The sequence below is a fragment of the Cyrtonyx montezumae genome, unplaced genomic scaffold (genome assembly GCF_038088225.1).
Source record: "Cyrtonyx montezumae isolate F1298 unplaced genomic scaffold, pur_monq_1.0 scaffold_2, whole genome shotgun sequence".
Taxonomy (NCBI): Eukaryota; Metazoa; Chordata; class Aves; order Galliformes; family Odontophoridae; genus Cyrtonyx; species Cyrtonyx montezumae.
In genome coordinates, this window is record NW_027071936.1 from 58440697 (window position 1) to 58464623 (window position 23927).

At 37.1% G+C, this 23927-nt stretch overlaps 1 protein-coding gene across 5 annotated transcripts in view; it reads right to left on the reverse strand.

The window, feature by feature from the left end:
* Positions 1 to 23927, reverse strand: part of ABLIM2 (actin binding LIM protein family member 2) — a 132596-nt gene that overhangs the window by 44065 nt on the left and 64604 nt on the right. For 4 of the 5 annotated variants that reach the window (XM_065735833.1, XM_065735835.1, XM_065735834.1 and 1 more), the window contains exons 6-9: positions 23032 to 23125; positions 10392 to 10479; positions 7391 to 7449; positions 2547 to 2624 (exon numbers count right to left, since the gene is read on the reverse strand). In XM_065735833.1, coding sequence (XP_065591905.1) covers positions 2547 to 2624; positions 7391 to 7449; positions 10392 to 10479; positions 23032 to 23125 — 319 coding nt within the window. Of the gene's footprint in view, positions 1 to 2546; positions 2625 to 7390; positions 7450 to 10391; positions 10480 to 17835; positions 17920 to 23031; positions 23126 to 23927 lie in introns of those variants that run through there. The other variant, XM_065735837.1, reaches the window with a different exon arrangement.

Here is a 23927-nt window from a genome sequence, read left to right on the forward strand (position 1 = left end):
TGTTGTTTGTTTTTCTATGAGATAAGTTCAATAGATTTTCTAGGGAAGTTTTCCATTAGGTTAATCATACAGGAGAAATGTAGCATATCAACTTTCATTTCTATTTTTTCCTTTAACAGCATATGAATTGTGCAAACACAAGCAACATGGAAAAGAGGAAGATTTTTCTTAACTAAGGAGGTAGAATGAAACCACTATAACCACCATAATTTTTCTAAAACTAGTGATGAAATTTGATTTAACCAAATATTTGATTATTAATGATGACACAGCGATCTCATTTTTCTTGCAGCTACTTCAGACACTAAAAACAAAACAGCCCCTTAATGTAAATAAATACTCTCTTGCTGAGAAGCCAATGGAAATCTCTGATGCAGGGACATTTCACAAAAAGACCAGGAATCTGGCTGATCTGTTCCAGGAAAATTTTGGAAAGCACTGTAGCCTATGAAGAACACCAAGGAAGCTGTGACACTTTCTTTTTAAAGGTATTCAAAGTTGTGGAGATTATTCTAGTAAATTCAGAGAAGTTCAGAATTGGGAATAGCTGAATGTGAATTATGATAGTTTTTTCTTCTGTCTCTCCATGTAGAAGTGCAATGTGAGATCCTGCTTTAAAATTCAGAAATATCAGCAGTAAAACTTTCCAACTTAAAAAATTCCTTTCTGTCTAAATATAGGCAAATTTAAATTATTAAAAAAAAAGTAAAAAACCCACCTTTCTAAACACTTCATTCTACAAACTTCAGACCATATTTTTTATTTTATTTGTTTTACCTACTTTCAATTTGAGTGGAATTTAAATACTTTAGGTAAGACACAAATTACAGCTAAGAGTCTTAAAGCCATTTCTTCAATAATCTGGTATTCTGGATTCTGTTACAACCACACTCTACATTTAGAGCATATTTTTCATTTGGAATATTTACTTTTACAATTGTATAATAGCATATATGATTGTGTACAAAAATGTAATACAATTTCTGTTCCTAGTATAAGCATGTACAACACAGCTTTGTAACCTAAAGTAAACCTTCCAGCTAGGTGCATCACTGAATGAATTTCCTAAGTTTCCTTAGAATTTAGATAAGTATAAATAAGCACTTCTATGTCCTATTTAATGACACAATCTAGACATTAACTGGGACAAAAATTTTAAGTGGTATGCAATGACTCAGGGAATGTCTGCACTGGAGGAAATTTGTCAGGATATAATCTAGCCATCACTGAAGCTAATTAAAAGATTCCATAAACTTCAAGGGACATTAGCCCTCTCAGAGCAAAAAGACAACACAGTCTGATATCAATGGAAGAAAAAAAAAAAGATACATAGCTTTAGTAGATGGTCTGCATGAGCCATACTCAGGTTAAGACAAAACATGCTTTCTTACTTGTTCCATAGCCAGCCATCATGCCATAACCCAGAAACATGTCACCCAAAACATGCTATGTTTGGAAGGATCACATTGCCCAGACTTAATGTCTTTGAACTTATAAGAGCTACAAATTCATGGTTTAACTGAGTTTTAACTGTTCTCTTAAAAAGAATGCTCTTTTGTCAAAAACACAATGCTTCAAAGAGCTCACCAGCTGTTAAGGTACAGCTTCACCATTTGTTCTCGTGACAGAAATTCATGTATGAAAGTTACTCTTGTGTGTGCTTTCCAACCTGCTCGGCCTGTCTTGATCTTTAAAAACAATAGAAACTTTTGACAGTTGAGTATTTTTCCTTGGTTATTCTATAACAATTTATATATATATATATACACACACACAACAGTAACAAACAAAGGTTGTCTGCTAGTTCAATGACATTCTTCAGAAAAAAAAAGAAAAAAAAAAGAAGAGAATGAAGGCTAGACTATTAACAGCCAGATAAGGGGCAATTCGTACACTTCCAGCAAAGAAAGGATTATTATATTCAAAATAATATCTATTTAAAGACTGAAGACAAGCTTGTCTCCAAGGCTCTGTTTTGCTCATCTCAGTGTAATAATCACAAGCTCTTAATCTTAGCATAATGAAGTCAATCATACCTCCAGCAATTCCATCTGGTACCATTCAGTGAGAATGATCATCCTTCCCAGGGATACTTGGACAACCAATAGTCATGGGAATGCTAGATATTTCTACAGATTAGTTATCAAGTGGTAGTGCTCACAAATGTTACCTACAGCAATTACTACAACTGAGGAATATTCAGCATAAGCTTTTATCATATTTGTCCAGTTGTTAAACCCTCTCTGAACTTTCCATTGTTAGTACTTATTAGAACAGAAACATATCAAAGGTCCTCTGAGTTTAAGGACTGCAATTTGTTGAGGCCTGAATCCTGCAATCACACGTGTTTTCACATACAATCAGATGCAGGCTCAGGGGCTTGGTTTAGGCAAGTAGTATTCTAATCTAAGCTTGTAATCTACTTGTGGGCTGTAGCACTTACTTAAAATTTACTTTTAGAAAGAATTGTGGTAGCTTGGTTCCTGTGGTATGGTATAAACCACACTCTGTTGGTAATATAAGTGCTATAAATACAAAATACTCACATAGATCACACGGCTTGGGGAACCTGAAGTACTTGAAGCAGGTACAGAAATTATACTCTCAGAGGAAGTCCTTGTTTCCTATGGCAGGAGAAGAGATACGAAATAAAGAAGAGAAAGAGAAAAGAGGGAGACATTTATTTGAATTTAGTCTTCACTGGTTCAAAATAGCAAGTTACAGTGAGCTTCAAATGGACAAGTATGTGAAAAACTATCTCTATTTACTGACAGTTTGAAAACACAAAATCATTTTATATACAACTTGTTCATCCCCCTTCCCTTTAGAAGGGGCTGGGCTTCCAGAGTGCCCTGGAACATTATCAGAGATAGTTTAAGTTACAGCAGCTCTGGAGAATCTGGGGACAAAAGATGATTTGTCCGTAACATTTTCACTCCATGGTTGTAAGGTCAAGCCAGCATAGCGGCTTCTGGAGCACGGCACTGTACTGTGTCATTCACTCACAGCAAACAGCCTGACATCCTGCACAAGATACTGAGTGAGACACTCAATAGGTTTACTTTCCATTCCCTAATTGTAAGAGATTAATTTTACTGCAGGTAGTTTTGCTGTGTTTTCAATCATTCTGGCATCCGGTGATAGCAAATATTGTTTTCCTTTAGTAGATTACTTTGTGATGAAAAATATAATTACATTTAAAAAAATAGTTTTGAGGCACAACAATATTAACAATGACTCAACAGACTTGATGCTCATAACTGAAGTTCAAATAATCTTAGTCAGAAGTCTACGTTTTCATGCTCCCATTTTATCCATATTTATTAATTCATCATAAAATACTTTTTCTGACCTCTGAAGAAACCAATTCCTGATTGCAAGACGTATGTATATCTACTGTCTCACCAAATACTTCTTATGTGGAAGTTAGAACAGCTCAAAACTTTAAAAGCAATTTAGCATTATTAAACTGTCAGGTCAAGCCTACTACTTCAGTCTTGGAAGATTTGCTGATTTTTAGAAGACATGTGTAAATGTGCCTTATCTCAGAAGTCTATCTATGACAGGCATTAACAAGGTCCATATTATGAAGTCTGCTGATGGAGAACTTTATAATGAGTATCTAGCACAAGAATTCCTTACCAAGCAGAGAGTGAACAGCTGCTTCATACAATAATAATTACAGAGAGAGATGAACCGTTCACTGTAAAGTTAAAATGGGTTAGTTGCAATTGCTAAAGGTTTTCAAAGGAAATGAAAAGAAGGAATAGCTAAACACAGAAAAAAATAATAATTCATGAATCTTACAGAAGTAGTTCTTCATCACTATAATGTACTGTATTAGCAGAATGAACAAACTCAGCAATCCACTGACCCTCTGTAGCACAAATAGTCCTAAGGACTTCTCCAAAAAATATCACAGAATCACAGAATTACTTGGAGATTCTGTTTTCATTCCTGGTGGATGACAGGTTGGCCATGAGCCAGCAGTGTGCCAAGAAGGGCAGTGGTATCCTGGGGTACATTAAAAAGAGTGTGGCCATCAGGTCAAGGGAGGTGATCCTCCCACTCTGCTCTGCCCTGGTCAGGTCTCACCTGGAGTACCATGTCCAGTTCTGAGCTCCCTGGTACAAAAAAAGGCAGGGATCTCCTCAAAAGAGTCCAGTGGAGGGCTAAAAAGATGATAAAGGACATGGAACATCTCCCTTATGAGGATAAGCTGAGAGACCTGGGTCTGCTCAGCCTCAAGAAAAGAAAACTCAGGGGGGATCTGATCCACATCTGTAAATATCTAAGGAGCGGGAGGTAGAAGGACAAATCTGGACTCTTCTCAACAGTGTGTGGTGATAGGATGGCGGGAAGTGGTCACAAACTGAGGCACAGGAAGTTCTGCACAAATGTGTGTGGGAACTTCATCACAGTGCAGTGATGGAGCACTGGCACAGCTGCACAGAGAGGTGGTGGAGTCTCCTTCTCTGGAGATGTTCAAGACCCACCTGGATGCCTACCTGTGCAACCTGGGCTGGGGAGCTGCTTTGGCAGGGAGGTTGGACTCAATAACCTCTGGACATCCCTTCCAACCAGAGCAATTCTGTGATACTCATCCATATTAAAAATATTTCTGTTTTTGGAAACATCTGACTGGGATTTTGGCATTTTCTTGCTCTCATTTTCAGTTGTCTCACATGCTCTGGACAAGCTCAGGAAGTCCAGGGGCCAGGCAAAATAGCAGTACGATATTATTTGAGAAATAATTGTTGCTTTCCATTGAGATGTTGACTCAACACAGACAATGTAACCACAAATGCTCTGCTGCACAGTTAAAGCATGCTGCAGTTTTCCAGAGATTGTGTAAAATTACATGCTAGTGTTATCAATGCACTGATGTCACATACAAGCTAGGCTTCTTTTTTATGATGTCATTACAAGAGGTCCACTGCTGTAGAGATAAAAGCTGAAGAAAACTCCTAATGTACTGTTTCAGTGTTTTAAAGCCCATTAAAGTCATTAACCTCAGGGCTTCCTAGACGAAGCCTCAGGGCTTCTTTCTATCATGCACATCAGCAGAATGTATTTTAATACGTAGCAGTTTACAATAGTTACATAGAAGTCATAGCATACACGTCTGAACATATTTAATAATGCACAATAAATTCCCAGAGCTCTTTCAGTGGCTTTCCTCATCTTGGAGGTGCCATTTATTGTTCAAGAATAACAACAATTCATTATAACTTCTAAGTTTGCAGTCAAAATGAAGAGTTTAATCTTTCTGAGGCAGATTTGTGGAAGTAGAAGAATACCCTCACAAACTGTTCCATTTTTATTCCTGGTGATTAAAACCAGATTCATTCTATGTCTCACAGATTCTATATTCTGTTTGTGATTCATTACCCCTCTGACCATCCTTAATACATGCCTGCTGCACATAACCTTCCATATTTTGCTACAAAAACTTGCATCTCACTGGACTCTATTGCTTCTGTTCACTTCTTTTCTCTGTACTACTTATTTCTTCTCTTTCTACACTGAATTCTTTTGCTGTTTCTAGCTTTATCTCTTCAGCTTACAATCTCATTCTCCTAACACTTTTCTTCTTGCTGTAACTCTCCTTCACAACTTCTTTTTCCCATCCATTCCATCTCCAAAGTTTAGGAGTGTGATGCCACTTACTCCTTCTCCTTTTGTCTCCTTCTACTTTAGTTACATGCTGTGCTTATGTCTATGTGAAAACATAAAGACAATACTTTTAAAAACAACACTCTGCAAAGACTGACAGAAAGCTGTTCAACTGGTATATCCCATTCCCAACTTTACCACTTAGGTATACTGGAAATGCCATTACTACTCTCTTTGAAACAGCAAAGTTTGTTTTGTTTGATTTAATTTTTTGACTGTTTCATTAATGACTGAAAGTTTCATAAAAATAAATAAGAGAAGAAAAACTCAAGGAATAGGACACAGGAAAAAAATAGTTTTGAAATAGCTACTGGAAAAAAAGTAAATATTGGAAAAGAAACTATTAGAAACTAATTGGGAAAGTTCTTTGGGATTTATTCAATATATTTTTTTTCACTCTGGCAAAAGTCCCAGTGGCTTTCAGATATAGATATCTTCCCCTGCTGAAGAAGGGGCAGATGACTCCCAGCACTCAGGAGAGATGTGTTATGCATGAGAACCCAAGAAAAAAGTATCCACTGTCTCTCACTGAAGGAGGAAAAGAAATCCTACTACATTTTCCATAGAGTACATTGAGTTTTAGCCCTGCAATTTCAGGTACTCAGCCTGAATAAATTCCTCAGGAAGCTTGAAATACTGCATAGTACTATTAGACTAAATCAGCAGTAATTATTACACTGACGTATTTTGACAATAAAGTTCTTTTTTTTATTCTGAAATGCCACTTATTTGATATTCAGAGCTTGCCAAGGAATACCCGAGCAATCATTTCCCCAGCACACGGCAACAAAAATTACAGCCACGATCCTTCAGGGTAAAGCCCAAAACAATATTTTTTCAAAACTGTAATTTAGTCCAAGTGGCACTTGCTAACACACCAGATTTGTAAACACTCTTTTTATAGCTGTTGCCTGCTGCTCTGACTTGTCCCATGTGACTTGTGTTGAAGACTCAAATCAAAGGGAAGCTTTTTAGAGCAGGATACCAAGGATACCACTTGGAGCATCAGAGAAAAGCAGAGCTGCAAAGCCCCATAGTTGGCCTCTGCATTAAATGAGATAGCTGCATCTCAGTCCCACCACTTCAGAGAGATCATTTCCCCAGCTACAGATTAATTCCTCATTTCCTACGGGCAGCTTATTCATCTGCTAGCCTTGTAATTAATGTTAAAATTGCCAGAACTCTTCCCCCTTCCCCTTGCATAAAGACAGACGCACAAATCATCCGACTTAAGGAGGTATTCAAAGCCAGAGATTAAATTAAGTTGGGGTTGGCTTGCCAATTTTTTACATGCAAAGAATAAAAAAGAAATTCCAAGGAGAGGGTGGGTTTTTTATTTTTGTTTGTTTTTGGCATCTGTCTTTTTTTTTTTTTTTTTGTAAAAACAAATTAAGTAAAAGTCCTCTGATCTTTTAAGTGCAGAGCCACATAAAAAAAGGTCATGCACTGATCATGTCATAATCAGGCAGAAATTAAAAATTAGCTTTTTTCTCTATTATTCATATTACCAAATTTTTCATTGTTCAACAATGATTCCCTTTAAGCTGAAGCTTTAATCCCAAGTAAAACCAGAATATAAAATGCTTCTCTAATCTGCTACGTTTCTGTCATTAAAGTTTAAAATTCCAATAGTGAAAAAGTTTGAAAAAAGAAAACAGAAAAAAAAGAGATTGAAACACTAGTCAAAAATTTAAAAAAAAAAAAGGTAACTTACCTTGTTTTTTTCTTCAGCTTTGGCAGCCTGTCTACAAACTGGATGCCAGATGGATGCACCTAGTGAGTAAGTTTAAAGTTGGGCTTAATTTTGTTCCCTAATAAGTGTTTTCTATAAGATAGAACATGCTGACGGATTCCATGCATACTTCCAAAGCTAAAAATGACAACTTCTCCACACTGATCCATATCAGTTGCCTGGACACAAACATTTTAAAAACTAGGTGTGCTTCAGAAAGCTACAAAGAATATAGTATGTGAAACTAACATCAAAACCTAAGAAACTTTATACAGGACCACTGTAGTTCCTCTGGCTCAACCTCCGGTTTGCAGAAGGTCACATTCCAGCAGCAGCTTAGAGCTGTGCTCAGTTAGGATCTGAGTATCTCCAAGGATGAAGACCCACAGAAATTGTGTCATGCAAATTAAACACTAAAGAACTGCTTAATTTCAGGGAATATTCACCATAGATAAAGCAGAAAATACATAAATCAATTCTATACTTCATATATCTATTGATGAGAGGGCTACGGACTCTGGAGATATATGTCAACATAAGTGTGAAAAAGAAACTGGGTAACTTAGTAGTTTTGAAGTTGAGAAAAAGAAAAATAGAAGTCCTAGCAGTTGAACACAACGTTCAATACTCACTGTGTTCAGAGGAAGAGGAACGTGCTTACATACATAAAACAAATATTTATATGTAAATTTTAATAGTAAAAAGGAACTTTTATGCTTATGCTGGCCTGATGTAGGACAAGGCACAAGATAAAGCATTCCTCCACACAGTTAAATAATGTCAGTGCACAGTAACTTCTTTCTAAATAAATGGGAAGTTAGGAATCTCTGTGATATAAATATCAAATACTTTTACTGGGTGGAGAACACCAGTAGGAAATGCTTTGTTTTCACAGTAGTTTGATAGTTTTCTTCACCAGTGGATTTTGGAAACAAGATGGAAACAGAATGTCTATTTCCCAGAAGGCAGATGGAGAGCTGTTGTTTCACAAAAGTAATCCAGATGAACTCAGACTAAAGCAGTACAAGACTATCTGTAAATTCAAACTGGAAAAACTAAGTTCACTACGTTTCTGAAGTTTTCTGGGGATGTAACCACTAAATAATGGCTTAATAGCAACTTCACATTCAATGCTAGTTTATGCTCCTATTATGAATGTGTCTAAACTTTCCCACTGAAAGAGTTTGCCCCAGATGCCACATAAGCACAATTTTCCCAGTGGTTTTAAATGGTAATTAGTTCAACTTCTTTGAATAACTTTCTCCCATCTGTAATCACACAAAACTCTCTGAGAAACTTGTTCATTTATAAGAAAAAGGGTCCTTTCACCCAAAAATCATCTGCTGGCTGACTACTGAAGACTACTGAAGACTTTAAGGTCTGCAGCACCTTAAGGAACTTCAGGTTTGTTTAGTGAAGGGGTAAAAAATGTTTTTATAAAAACGTTGGGTTTTAGCTAGCACCCCTGGTCAGGCAGTGCAGGTGTATAATCACAGATCTTTTTCAGAACTAAAAATGTTTTTTGACTATGAAGCTGTTCTTCTTCTCAAGACAATAAGCATATGATAAGAAGTTGGTAGGAATGTTTTATGCATCAGAATACGAAGTGGTTAAGATGACTTTGAATTAATAGTTACAAAGTATGCTCAAATCCTATTTGAACTAAAAATGACCACAGAAACTAATATCCATCCTTACTGAACTTAAAAAGATTAATTACAGTCTGGTTTCTGGTTTGAAACCTAGAAACAGATCTGTAGTTTGATATCTTTTTAAAGCACTGATTTCCCAGGGGATTTTAGTACTGCTAAGCCACTTTGCAATTGGAAGAACCACAGCATTCTCTGGCTCTTGAGAAAGAACACATGAGCATAGACAAGGATATTATGTCCTTTAATGAGCTAGTTCTTGTAGTAAACCAAAGTGACGATGTAATTCTCATTTTGAACATCATAGTAAATTTTAATTAGCTATTACTGTTGTGTTTAAAGTAAGGTCTAACTTTTACAACTTAAAGAATGACTTCAAAATGCACTTCTAGAAAACTGTGGATAATTGCATAAGTTGTAATACAGATCTCGGGAAGCATGTAATTTTGAGATAATATACAACCTTGCAGTTTCCACATCTTACTGAGTTTCTCTTTTCTATTTTGCTTTGAGAACACAGGGCCAATTAAAGATGTAGACAAAAGCCTTAATTTTCTCTGGATACTGACCTTATATTTAGCTATCTATATCTTTTTCACTTTGATCAGTTTAGTACAACTAATGATTGCTACATCTGAAATGCAGATTTTAGTTTGTATCTGTGTGGTTTTTTTTTTTTTTAAATTATTATTATTATTAACAAAAACTTTGCAGAGTTAAATTTTCTGAAAAGGTAAAGTGAATTTCTCATTCTGGTATTAATCCATGGCTGTCTCTGGTATTAACCTATAATCTGGTAAGGGTTTCAGATCCACGGCATCTCCACATTCCAAGTGTAGTTAGATCTGACTGGAGAGAATTCAAGTAAGGCTCTAGAGATTTCCTCCTTGTATGCAAACAGGCAATGTGCACAGAATTGTTCTGAGATTTGCAGAGGCAGCTTTAGAGAACCTACTGCATTACATGCGTATTAACTTTCATCTGGACCACTTGTAACTGCTGAAAAACCACATTTTCTAGAAAATGGAAAATTTTTATAATCTTCACTGTCAATTAGTTCCACCTGCAGGAAGTAACTACTACCAACTCTTTCAATGATTCACACTTGCAATTAATTTAGACTAGGAAATAATAGTGAATAAGAAACAATAAGTGTGATGAGGAGGAGATGTTTTTTTACTTTACTTTTGTTTTTACCTAGCCTATATGTAACAATCTTCACTTCCTTTGTTAGTTATGGAGTGGAAATACATGTAATACAGCTCATCCATGAAAGCAGGTATAGGCAAGAGGGCCACCATACCAAGTGTAACTGTTTTGTTTATTTGTTTTACCTTGAAGATACATTTCTTCTCCCTCTGCAAACATCTGACTGCACCTGACACATCGTGCACAAGTAGGATGATAATGTTTTTCTCCTGCCTGTTCAGGAAAAAAAGAAAGTAGAGATGAGTAAGCATTCTAGGGAATTGTGAGGCTCCATTATGAGGAAAGACTTGTTCCATCAACAAGAATATAGTTAGAGTGAATCAGTTAATTTCTATTAGTTCAACAGTCTCCTATATATCTGCAATACTTATTTATGATTATATACATTTCACTTTATAAAATGAAATTGTGGTCTTCTCTACTCCAAGAAAGTTAACGTGATAGTTAAGCTTGTGAATTTACGAAACAGAGAACAGTTTTTATAAAATGAACACATTTTCCATGTAAACAATCATACTGTGCACCAAATGCAAGGTAGCTTAGAACTTACCTATACAAGGCAGGTGGGAGACTGTAGCTTTGAGCACAGATTTTAAACTCACTTATGCTACTTACAACCCCATTATACACATACTCTTAAAGCACATCAAGGAATATGTTGTGCAAGGAATGTTTGTATCTGCTTGGAAAGCAAAGTGTCTTGCAGATAATGGGTACAGAAGTGCACCCATGAGAGACGCGTGGCTGGGTAAGCACTGATAGTTCAGAACTTACACTTTCAGGTTCTGTGCTCTAAATTCCTCACATAGATGAACCAGAAGAGTTAGTGATTATTCTGATAGTAGTCTCTGTAATTTAATACCTTTGTTTTCAATTGGAATGAGAATATAAATATGTATAGAAAAGGTTAGTAAATCAATTTTCATAAGTTTCAGTTTCCAATTACATTATAACCCCATTAATTTCAACTTTTTCACCACTCACTTCAGATTGTTTTTCAAGAGGACTAGACTACTGGTACAAAAGAGCAAGGGATCTCCAAGAATGAGACTCCACAGCTTCTCTAGGCAAACTCTTCCACTGCTCAGTCACCTGCATAGTTAAAAAGTGCTTCCTGCTGATCAGCCAGGACTTCCTGCCTTGCAGTTTGTGCTTACTGCCTATTGTTCTGGCACAAGTCACAACTAAAAAGAGCCTGGTTTATCCCCATTCCTCTCTTCCTTCAGGTACACAACCCCTCTATCCATAATTCTCACCTAGAACTCGTGGTCTCTCTATGGAACAGATCCTTGCTAGGTTCAACAGCCCAAAGCCAGGTCTGGGATATGCTCCCAGCAATCCTCACTCTTCAAAACACCTGTGGAACCTTGGCAACCCCTGTATATTCTCCTTGATCCCACATTCTGCAGTGTTAGACAGAATGGCCCACTGTTTAAGGCTTGTCAAGATGTCAGTGCTACTTCCATTATGAACAAAAACCAAGAGACCAAGTGACTCTGAAGTTAAGTCTGAATCCAGTAGAAATTTCCTAGTTAAAAACAGAGCAAAATTTGTATGTTGAATGTTTCATAAATTGTTAATCTGGAGAGAGTTGAAATAGCCATTAGAACTTTGTGTACCTTTAATAAGTTACTCTCAATCACTGTTCCACTACCTTTGACAACCATTGTGCCTTCTGTTAATCTAGAAATTTAACACTGGTACTACAAGAATGACTTCCCAGTGTTTTTCACTGAGTGAATGAAGTCACCAGTGCTAATTATATTGAAGAACATAATCTGAGTCTGGAGGCTATTATGCCACTTGCAGTATCAAATATGGTAGCATTACAAATTTAGGTTAAAGAATCTCTGTTAACTACTTCACAGAATCATAGAATGGTTTGAATTGGAAGGAACCTCAAAGACCATCTAGTTCCAGACCTGCTGACACATGAGCAGGGACACAACCCTTGAGGTAAAATCTATCATCTCAGAATTACTATTTTGAAAACAAACAAACAAAAAAACCCAAACAAACAAAAAAAAAAACACCTTTGTTCCTTTTTACTATTCTTTTTTGTAGTATTGTTTGTGCTGTTGAATGATCTCTGGAAGACAATCACTACTTAATATGTCAACATTTTATCACATTGTTATGTATCAGAGTAGGGTTTAAACGTCACAGGTTTAAAATTGTTTCCAATAAAATTGTTTAAGGACAGAAGAGTACCATCACATGATAACTGCATAATATCAAGTTGAAAAGAAGTACTATTTTCCTTGAAAGACTGATATTTCACAAACATTCCTAATTCAATTCATAGCCTCAATAATTAAGTAGATTCAGCACAGCTTATTAAGTTCCGAGGTAAACACTATCCAAGGGAGTTCAATTACACCTGTGCCAAAATAGACTGTCAAGATACATTCTCATATAACCTGCACTGTAACATGCAATCTTTGTTATACTACCCTTCTAACCAAAGCAAAGAATATAAGAAATGCCAGAATCTTTATCAGTAAGTATTTAAAACTTCACATGTTTTAAAAAGATAGGTGCTAGCTAAATCTGAGGTTTCAGACTTCATGCAAGAATTAACTCACAGTTTCCCAAATAGTATTTTTTTCACTCGATTAGATACCATGAATTATACTGAGACACTGGAAATTAGGTGTGTTAGGTCTCATTTAGTACATGCCACAGGGGCTGTAGCTAGAGTCCCTCCTCAGAGTATATTAGAGGGTTCATCTAATTAATGAGCACTTGATTCCATCAGAATTCAGAAATTTTGTATGCAGTAACAGTTTTACATTTTCAGCTCAGTTGTAATGATGGCCTAGTTAGTTTTTTCTTGGTTATACTGATGTAAGGGAGTTCAATGCAGAAAAAAATTCCTAACCATGTGTCCTTCTTCTTTGCACAGTTTGAAGGCTTAGTTTGACAGACTGTTGACTCAGTGTTGCTTGTTTAATAAAACATCAACACACAGAGGCAACATTAATCTCTGATAGATCTCTTACTATTCATGTAGTAGATTATCATAAAATCACAGAATATCCTGAGTAGGAGGGGACCCACAAGGACCATCAAGTCCAACTCCTGGCTCCCAACAGTACCACCCAAAAATCAAGTTGTATTTCTAAGAGCATTGTCCTACCAGTTTTCTGCAAACACTGAACCAAAGTCTTAGTGTTTAACTTAAAGATGGACTCAAAGCAGTCCTAAAAACTAAGAAAGAGTGCTATGAATCACTTCATTCTTCCTAGGTAAGAGAGACAACTTCCTATGTCAATTCTCTTCTGTGCAGTTGGTGGAGTTTTCTAGACATAGTCAACATGAGGAACATATTCACACTGGTTGAAGACGACTGACAACTCCCCATACTCCTCACAGAAAACATGAGGGGCACCACAGTGTTACTGACTGTCCCACAGCACATCAATAAGCAAATCCAAGCTTCACTGAAAGCAGGACTACAAGCCTTAGCAACAGTGCATATACAATCATGTTTTCTCATTTAACATAACTTAAGGCTTGAAAATACAAAAAGAAAAAGGGGAAAAAAGAATCTGATGTGACAAGAGTGAATCATGTAACTTAAAGCATGATTTCCAGACAATAAATGGAGTAGTTCTAGAGTCTGTAGGGAACTGAAAGCAGTAAGAACATCATGCCTCGAAAACACGCAGCATAATTTGTACCAGAAAGAATTACCTGAACCACTAAAACATGGGTTCTAAATTAGCTGTCATCAGTCAGGGAAAAGATATTACATTATTGTAGACATCTCAGTGAAAACCTCTGCTCATTCTCTAGCAACGGCTGCAATAACCGATGAAGTCATAAAATTTATAAAAGAATGCATATATAGTTATCTAAACTCTGTCATAATGACATTGCTATTCTGGTGTCTCTTACCATTGTTGGAAGTGTAATAAGTGTAGTTTTTTGCTTCAGAAAATGATCAATAACTGCTTAAGGATTGACACTTGAGGGAATGAAGGATTGAACCAGAGAGGCCCAGAGCTCAAATTGTAAACTAAGACGTGGGAAGTAGACTCGAGATTTCTAACGACTCTCCCACCAGGGAAGCATAAGTACATCATATTTCACCGCATTACTGACTTACTAAAGTTGTTTATAAAGTGAATACAGAAAGTAGACAAAAGCATTTGATGTGCAAAATAATTAAACTTGTAACTACTTGATTGCTGCCATGACAGTGAATTTTTCAGTAAACTTCCTCCTTCAAAAAAAAAAATTGCTAATTTTCATTAACATGGATTACACTAAAGGTCACTGAGATTTCTGCAGGCACACATAATAATTCAGCTAATAGAAACACCATTCATCTTAAAGTCAGGAAGTGTTCATCAGCCACACAATAATAATTCTGCCACTGCATGCACAAAGTGGCACAGTATGTGGACTATACCTGCTCCATAAACTGGGGTCCATTTACTATTTCAAAGAAGTGTGATGATGTTCAGAAAATTAGATACTGCTGCTAACAGTAGATGATGAGGCTCAGTTGACACATAAAATATGCATTTGCATTTATAGCAAAGGCAGACCTTTGCTTATGATACAGAAGAGTTTGAAGGATTGCTCTGTAGTAGTTGTATACAGTAATGATTAACTTAGTAAACAGCTGTCATATCATCTGAAGGGACAGGCAACATTAAGAAGGCAGAGATATTTAGCAAAATGCTTATTGTTCCTATTATACAACAACACTGAGAAAAGCGTGAAAGTCACAAGACAAAAGAAAAATTATGTGGAGAAAAACTCTTACTAATTCTCTTAGTCACAGTGGACCTGACTCACCACTGAGTCACTGCAGCAGCATGCCAAGGCAACTAAACTGTCTTAAATGGGGTTTACACCAGTGTAAATGTTGTGTAATGTTTTGAATCAATCCATCTCCTCATCTTCTCCTTATTGGATTAATTTCTGAACTCATTCAATGCCAAGAAACAGTCATTTGAATTGTTCAATCCATGCACATACAGCATTGCTTACAGCTTTGCCTATCTCAGAAGTACAGTTGTTTCACATTGTCTTGGTGCTGGATCATCCCCCTGTACTTTCAAAGCCTTGAGACTTCCCACCCACATTTGAGTCATTTTTACTCCCTCCCACATGTATTTTACTCTTCTAGGTATGAAGTGCAGAATTGAACGTACCGAAGGACATTTACCTCAGAATCAGAGTAACTTATTATGTATACTGGACACTCAAAACAATAAGTTTCTAATGCTTTAGGGAGAAATAAAAAAATGAATAAAAGTTCTGAAGGGAATAATAAAGAAAAAGCAAGGATAGAAAAGGCTCAGCACTATAAAAACGGCAATCTCATCACGTGATATCTGCAAACAAGTTTCTACTAAGGAGCAACATCAACCCTGCCACAATCAGATGAAAGCTGAAGTTCAACAGAGCAATTTTTCCTCCAGAATTTGTTAGACTAGCATGTAAATTTAAAAGGTTGAACATGCCTACAGTCACTAATTTTGCACTCAATTGCTTTTGTTACATAATGAGTGATCTACCCCTTTTGTCTTTTTCTGCTCAGCTTTGCAAATTTGCCTTGCCCACCCACTGAGACTGGAAGAGGCTTCTGTTTTCCATTTGCTCTATTACCTCCTTCTCTTCTTTTCAACTTTCCCACTCCTTCAAATTCACTTGTGGCCCAAGACAAGCTGCAGCTGGCTCTCACTTTTACCATCCCTCAATAGGAGGGGGGGAGAGAGAGGAAGGAGAAAGAGCACTTGCAGATATATTTCTCTTCCTTTTCAAGTTTGCAGCTGTGGATTTAACCCACCAATTTCAGACATGAAGAATGAATCTGTAACCAACAGTGAACAGCCCTGGTGAGGCAGGATGATTTATCAAACAAAGGCAGCACAGATCTCATGCTGGTCGTGGTGATCTGGACTGCAGACATCTGATGGCAGAAGCTGTCTCTCATGACATGACTGAGTGAGGGCTGAGATTTTAGATCCTCATATTTAGCTGGGACTGGAAATGCTTCTGTCACATGCAGAATTGACAGTAACAGTAATACCTTAAAATATGAAAGTGCTGCTTTCATATTCATGAGTACATTTCTGGGGCCAAGTACAATTCAGAAGTTATTTCTTGGGCATGAAAAGGAATTTGGAAACAAAAAAATGCTGAAGTTTGGGAGAAGAAATAAAAACTTAGAAATACAAGAAATTAGGTCGGTTTCTTGCAAATAACTAAGACAGAACATTGTTAGATGGGCCAGAGCATACTGGAGATGCTTTATCAACAAAGGTATGCTGTCACTTACTGCTACACCACTGTCACAATGACAGGAGACAGATGGAGGGATGCTGGTGTGATGCTAGCTACATTGTAGCTGTACTACAGGGCACTGAAGAGAAGCAGCATACCTAAGCCATGAATCAGAAGGTGTACAAAAAGAGAAATTATGCAAAGTATGAGAAACTGAAGACCAATGCTTCCCAATGTCAAAATATTCAAATGCTAGCAAAGAGTGTGAGATAACAACACATCACCACAGCAACACAGTGCTCAGAAGGGCACTGTAAGTGGTATACTGTCTGTTGTTTGTATCTGAGGCTCAGAACATGCAGGGTGAATACTGAAGCCAATGCTTTGATGAAAAACTGTGTTAAGAGATTAATTAAGACAAAACTAATCAATAAGCTACACTAATTTTCATTATGATTATTTACAATAGTTAGCTAGTATTAAGAGTTTACTTTAAAACAAAACAGTGGACACCATTCATCAGCCTTCCAAAGGTATAACTATGAGCCTGGAATCTAACTATGCACTAAAACTCCATCACATGCAAACCCACGCAGGTAGGAGTGCACAGCAGCTCTACCAGAGATATTTTCCATCCGTGTAAGAGAAATTCTCACAAGAAAAGAAAGCACATAACTAAAACTAAAAATAAAAATACGCAGTAGTAATTTTTACAACTGCATGAACCAGTTTCCCTCAAATTTTGAGCCTCCCTTTTGTATTATTCAAAAATATTTTTCAGAATCTCTTTGGTAAAAATCTGACAAGGCTTCCACTATCAACAAAAGCTACTCATTGTGTTTACTTGAGAACCCTGAAAATAGACTTACAGGGTTAAAATTCTGCAGACAGTTCCTTTCATTGTATACTAGTTCTTCCTGACTTCTGTGAGAGTTTAGCAGTCCAGATAATAAGCATAGTTCTGTATCTCCTTCTGGAGAGATCTGACTGTTGCAAAAGGGAAAGAATGAGGTTTGGACACAGATAAGGTGAATTACCCCAACAGACTGCGATTGGGTTATAGAAAAGGTTGAAAACTAGGGTTGACAGAATGAATATGCTTATTGATTGTATTTCTAATGATATCTGTTTTAAAGCAAAACATTCAGCTGACAGCACTCATTCAGCCAAGTTCAGATACAATATGCTAATGATAAACCTGCACTTGCAAACCAGCAGCCCCAGACAAACGCAAGCAGCACCAAAACAGAGACAGCTCTCCAATGGCAAAATGTCTTACATTTCAGTAAGCACCAGTGATTGAAAGCTCTAGTTAACATTTCCTACCTTCAGTGGATTCCTTGGCAAGAGCTAATGCTGATTTATTTAGCTGTATCTTTTCCAACAGTTTTCCTTCTTCTCTCGTGATGGAGAAAACTGTTGTGCAGAGCAGTATCTAAGTGAGGATTAGTACAGACACTCAGATCCTTCTGCTGCTCTGACAGCCTTCTCCAGGCTGATCATGCTACAGTAAATACTTAATGCACATAGAGTCACTTTTACTGCATGCTTCAGCGTTAGTGCCTGCATTGTAAGCTGCTGCAGCACCTTCCACACATCACTAGAGGTTTTGTTGTAAGAGAAACAGCAGGGTAACAGGCACTTCAGAACAAACCATTATTCCACACTGAGGGCAGAAATTTGTACACCCTGCTGTAAAGAATTAGTCTCATCTCTCTGCTGCACTGAGTATCTTGAATAGGGAAAGGCAATTGATTTACAAAGTAGATGCGGCTGCAAACAGCTCAACCCTAGGGCAAAGCAAAAAGCAAACGAAAAACAAAACAAAAAAAAGATTCATGCTTTAATTAATATGTCACCGAGGTATAATTGACATTTAATTGACATATACATAATTGACATTTCTAGTCTAATTCCTGCCTAGTGCCTACTGCATTTTTCCCTTCATTTTAAAGCAGCATATGGTTACGATGAATAGATTTTTAAAAATATTGATTCTATTTTATAGACCTTTACGCATACATGTAAAACAGCAAAACATTAACTCTTCCTTCCCCCATATACTGAGTACCACACTGCCATTTCTGATGGAGCAGTTGGACCCATTTTCATTTCTGGCAAGTGATATGGGCATTTTCACCAGCACAGGCAGGACACATTTATACCACAGCCATAACTGTAAATCAGAGGATGGTTGTAGACAGAAGTCTAGTCAAGACTTGAAAATATTCCTCAGTGCTTACAGCAGTAGTTGGCTTGCATGGAAATAAGCCTCGAGAGGCCTTTCCAGAAATATATCATCCTCCAACATTTTACACTATCAGCTTTAGTCCACATGAAATTCAAAGCACCAGCTTGTAGCAGTGGAGAATCAGGTTGGGGATCAAGGCCTGCCAAGAGGCAGCTCAGCCCAGCCAGAACTGCTGCAGTTGCCTATCTAAGCAATCACATCTGATTTCCTCTCAGTTCAAAACGTGTTAGCAATCAAAACATCTCCAGAGGCTATCTTTGGCCATGAAGGTTTCCTGTAAAAACTTAGGAAATCATTAGTTGAAACAGTAGATGAAGAGAAACACTGCCCGAGTCATTTCATACAAGGGGCTATCAATGGCAATGAAGCTACAGAAAGAAAAATACCTTCATAGCAAGTTGTCTCGGGGGAGCTACTTCCTTTCGAAGTGGAGAAAAGAGTTACTAGCACTGCCCAAAGTAGTGGTGAGACATCATCCAGAGCACAGCATGCATCCATGCTGAGATACATGGATTCTCAGGGGCAGCAAGCACTCAGGAGAACCACCAGCATCACAACAAGAGTTTGGAACTAATTTTGATTGGATAAGGGTAAATGGTTTCAAACTAAAAGAGAGGTTTGGATTGGATATAAGGAAGAAGCTTTTTACAACGTGGTTGGTGAGATACTTGCACAGGCTGCCCAGAGATGCAGTGGATGCTCCATTTGTGGTGACACTCAAGGTCAGGTTGGATGGGGCTCTGAGTAACCTGTAGGTGTCCCTGTTGCATTGCAGGGGATTTGGAACAGATGGCGGAAGGGGCTTAAAGGGCCCTTTCAAACTCAAACAATTCTATGATTTTATGAGTAGAGAATTTGGCTTGCTCATTTTAGCCAAACTGATGTTGATAGGGACTAAGACTGGTCTCTAATTTTTTCTTCAGAGTTCTTCAATTAAAAGGAAGAATATCAAAAGAGTTAAGAATCAATCTTTATGAGGAGAACTAGCAACTATGAACTGACCACACAAATAGAGAGAAGCTGGAATTGAGGTAATTCTTGTAATTATAACAGTTACAGAAATCCAGGCAGGATTCCCAGAAGAGAACTGTGATATGTCACTGCCTGCCACCCAACCCCTCCACACAACACATGAGACTCCCCAGCATCTACACAGGCTGTTTTGATGGAAAGACAGGAGATAGGGAACTTGCCTTTTTCCCCTCCAAGCAGAACACAACTAGGAAACTGAAGATCATTAAATAAACTTCAAGTGTTTTCTGGAATGAAAGGAGTTTGTATACAGAATCTGAGTTACCATGTGTAGTACATTGTATTTTTATATCACAGCAATTGCACTTATTTTGTCTATTTTTATGATATGCTTATTAGCACAAGTTGATAATAAATAACTGCTTATGCTAAAAAAAAGGTTATAAAATCAACAGCTTATTATTTTAAAAAGTGTTTATTTTCTGTGCTGTTGTATGTGATTTGCTATTGCTGAATGGGAAACAGAGCTACAGCATAAGCACATGCTATGTGCTACAGATACAGCACAAAAAGATAAGCCTAAAGGCTTTCAGTTGCATTTCAGTTTAAGTCAAACTGCAAAGTAAACTCCAGCCATATCTTGCTGCTCATTTTGGATGGTAAGTTTATTAGTATAAGTGGTCAGACAAAAATCATATCAGCTTCTAGGACAGGGTGGATGCCGCATGAAGCAGTGCTCTTTAGTCTTTTGTGAGCAAACAAAACCTTGTATGAAGAAGCACTGGTGAGAAGAGCTTTTGTAAGAACAGAAAAATGTTGCAGTTTAAAGCAATACAGTAATTTATGGTCACCATAAATCAGCAGTCTAGCCCCAGTTGTAGCTTTTTCAGAAGGTCCCCTGGGATACTGGGGAAGAGACAAGGTGGACTGAAGAGGAAGACACAAGAAAGGAGTTTGATACACAGCTATCCTGTTTGAATTTCTTTATTGCATGAAATGGACCTGGCCCTCAGAAAATGCATAGAACGAAGAGTTTAAGTAACTAAATCATCACTGGATTTGGCTGGGAACCTACAAAAGCAACCATATTTTTATAATTTATCAGTAATTCGCAACAGTTGACTCTCCCTTCCTCCTCTGCTGAATAAACACTTTAAATGAGCAAGTGCTGGAAAGGGAGACAGCATTTTAAAATCTGGGCACAGAACAATTGTGGCAGCAGCTGTCCTCCTGACATTATCACAGAAATCAGAGATGGAAAAAATCCTATTAGGTCATATAGTCCCGCCCTTCGTCATTGCAGGATTGTTCCCTAACGTAGTTTTTCCAGTGCCTTGTCCAATCTAGTTTTAACATTATTTAAGTGATAGCTTCCAGCAGCTCCCTTGGGGAACTGTTCCTCTTGTATTGTTATCAAGATTTTTTCTCCTTTTTATCAGCAATTTGCCCTATTATTTCTATGTATTATTTCTATGACTCTCCAGATTATATTTGAGACCATAGAAAGAATTATTGACGTACTGAAAAATGTTTCAGGATTCTGAACAATTTACCATAAACTATATACAATGACAAGCAAACAGCTACTTTTTCTTTTTGTCCTCATGACCAGGAGATGAGCAAGTGTCCCAGCAATCTGACCAGAGACAAACACACTGAATGTGATACTGGACAGACTAAAAAAGATCAGCCCCAACTCCAAAACGCTGGAATAAATCTGCCTGCTGCAGGCAAGCAACAAATGACTTAACTGCATTAGCAGTGGTTGTGGTCTCTGTGTTCTTTCAAATTTGTTTGCTGAAGGCATGAGTTTTAGTCTTTCTTCCTCATGATACAAGATGTCTGCTACCTCCTTATCCAGCTACTGTTCACTGCTGACACTACAACTCAGTGACCATTTTAAGTGATCCCTCAGAGAGATCCACATACTGAATATTAATATACCTGTGGTAATCCACTGCCTGCTTCAAGCTAACTTCATCTTGGCTTTCTAATACAGAAGCAACACTATCTGACGCTGCTGGGATTTTAGATTGCAAAAGTCCTATCTTCTATTTATCTCCTCTCTGTTTTAAAAATGTTTTACAGAATCACGCGTCGGTACTTTTGGCCACATTTAAATATCATAGGCTTCAATCAAAATCACCCCAGCCTTTCCAGTACCAAAATAAAAAGAGCATCAACACTATCATCTTTTCAAAAGAGAAAAACTGCGAAGCAGTGGGACAGGGGAGAGAATGAAAAAGGACAAATATGCACTGACCAAAACCTCACCTAGAACTATAGTGACCAAAATAATCCGAAATTGTCAAATTCCTACAAAATCTTTAAAGAATGATCTTGTCTCGTTTATTTTGCAAAGTCTGTAATAAAAATTAGGAACCAATCTGTGGCTAAAAATTTTATCAAATAAAGAGGTTTCATTTTTTATTTTTTATTTTTTTGTACATACATTATTGTAAGCCTATTTCCTGAGATGTCTATAAAACAGTTCACAAAAACAATTGGAAAACGTCTTCCATGCACTGACCAAGACACCTCATAATGCCAGCCAATATGGACTCATCATTACCTTCCACTTGCATCTTGATCCCCTCCATAGCTACTACTGTCCTCCACCATTTGGATAACTAAGTCTGTGCACCACTTCTAGCAACTCTGGAGGATACCTGTTGTAACTACTTTCTCTAAACTGTGAAACTGAGTGGAACAAACAGAGATCTGAGGAACTTCTTCCTAACTACAACAATGCTATGGCTTAACAAGATAAGAGTGAAAAGGCAGATACAAAACACAGAAATGATAACACTGATTGGACCACCACAGACATACCCAATCTCTATTCAGATCAAAGATCTGTATTTGTTTACTTCTGATGCTGGGTAAAGTTATGTGAGAATATGGTTTTGAAAAAAACACTAACACTAAGCAATATCCTTAAATTTTAGAACGAATAAAATCTAACAACATAACAAAAGCAATAGAGGAATATAGCTTACTTCTGCATAGAAAAAATACATTTCAAGTTACTCATTTTAGTTTTTCATGTATCTGATAATGCATTCACATCTCACTTCTGCTACTTGAATGTTCTCTAGCACTACATATATCCATTTAGAAACTTCAATATAAAATTAATAAATGAAGAAACAAAACAATCATAAAAGTCACCCATATGATTTCCTAATTAAATTTGTGATAGTAGTCATTTGTGAGCATAGACATAGAGCAAAGAATATACAGCAATGAGAAATTCTCTTTGGATACTTTATGATTTGTTTGAGTGACAGTCTCCTTACCTCAAGCACTCTTCCTGTAATATATTTTTCACAGTTGTCACATCTGATACCAAACTTTGCATGATAGTCTGTTTCGCAATATGGAATGCCATCCCTAGAATGAGGACAGACAACATAGACATTGCTTTACATGGGGGTTACAGGTTTTCTGTGAGATTATACAGCTAAAATATGTCAACAATTACAATTGAAAAATACGAAGAATAAGAACTGAAGTCTTAGATTTTTTTTCCTAAAAAGTTAGAAGCTTCAACTACTTTTCTATAGTGAACCAGTCTGAGAAAATGCGAAACCATACTTGGGAATACCCTTTATTAAATACTGTTTTCTCATTCTCCAGTGCATGCTGTGAAATTAACTTGTATTAATCTAAATCCAAGGAACTGCTGAAAGTCAGTGGGATGTTGGCTGTGAAGCCCCATCATCTCTGAATCTCTGGGTGCTGGTGGTTGAGTTAGTTGTTTAGGAAAATTTTGTCTTATCAACACAATTATCCAATGCAGAAATCAATCCCAGTTGCTTTGGCCAGTGAAAACTCTATATCTCATCAGGCTGATAGGAGTGCTGACATGGGACTTGGCCTCTGCATTTGCTTTGTGCTTATTCTTATTGCTGTCATCACATTCAGTCCAAATCTGACAGCGCAAGTGTCAAGCAGCACAAAACCCTAATATATAACTCTTTAATGAATATTGCAAGATTCTTTCTGCTTATGTGAAACACACAGAAAGGATAATATCTGCTTGTTCACATGGCAGCATCACATATAGCAAAAGGAATTACAAATAACAAAGGGCTTGTCTGCAGAGCTTTGAAGTATACTCCACCCATTATCTGCCTTTGGCATAGCTGCTCTGGTAAGTCCATCATGGGATGGATAAATTGACAAATTATAT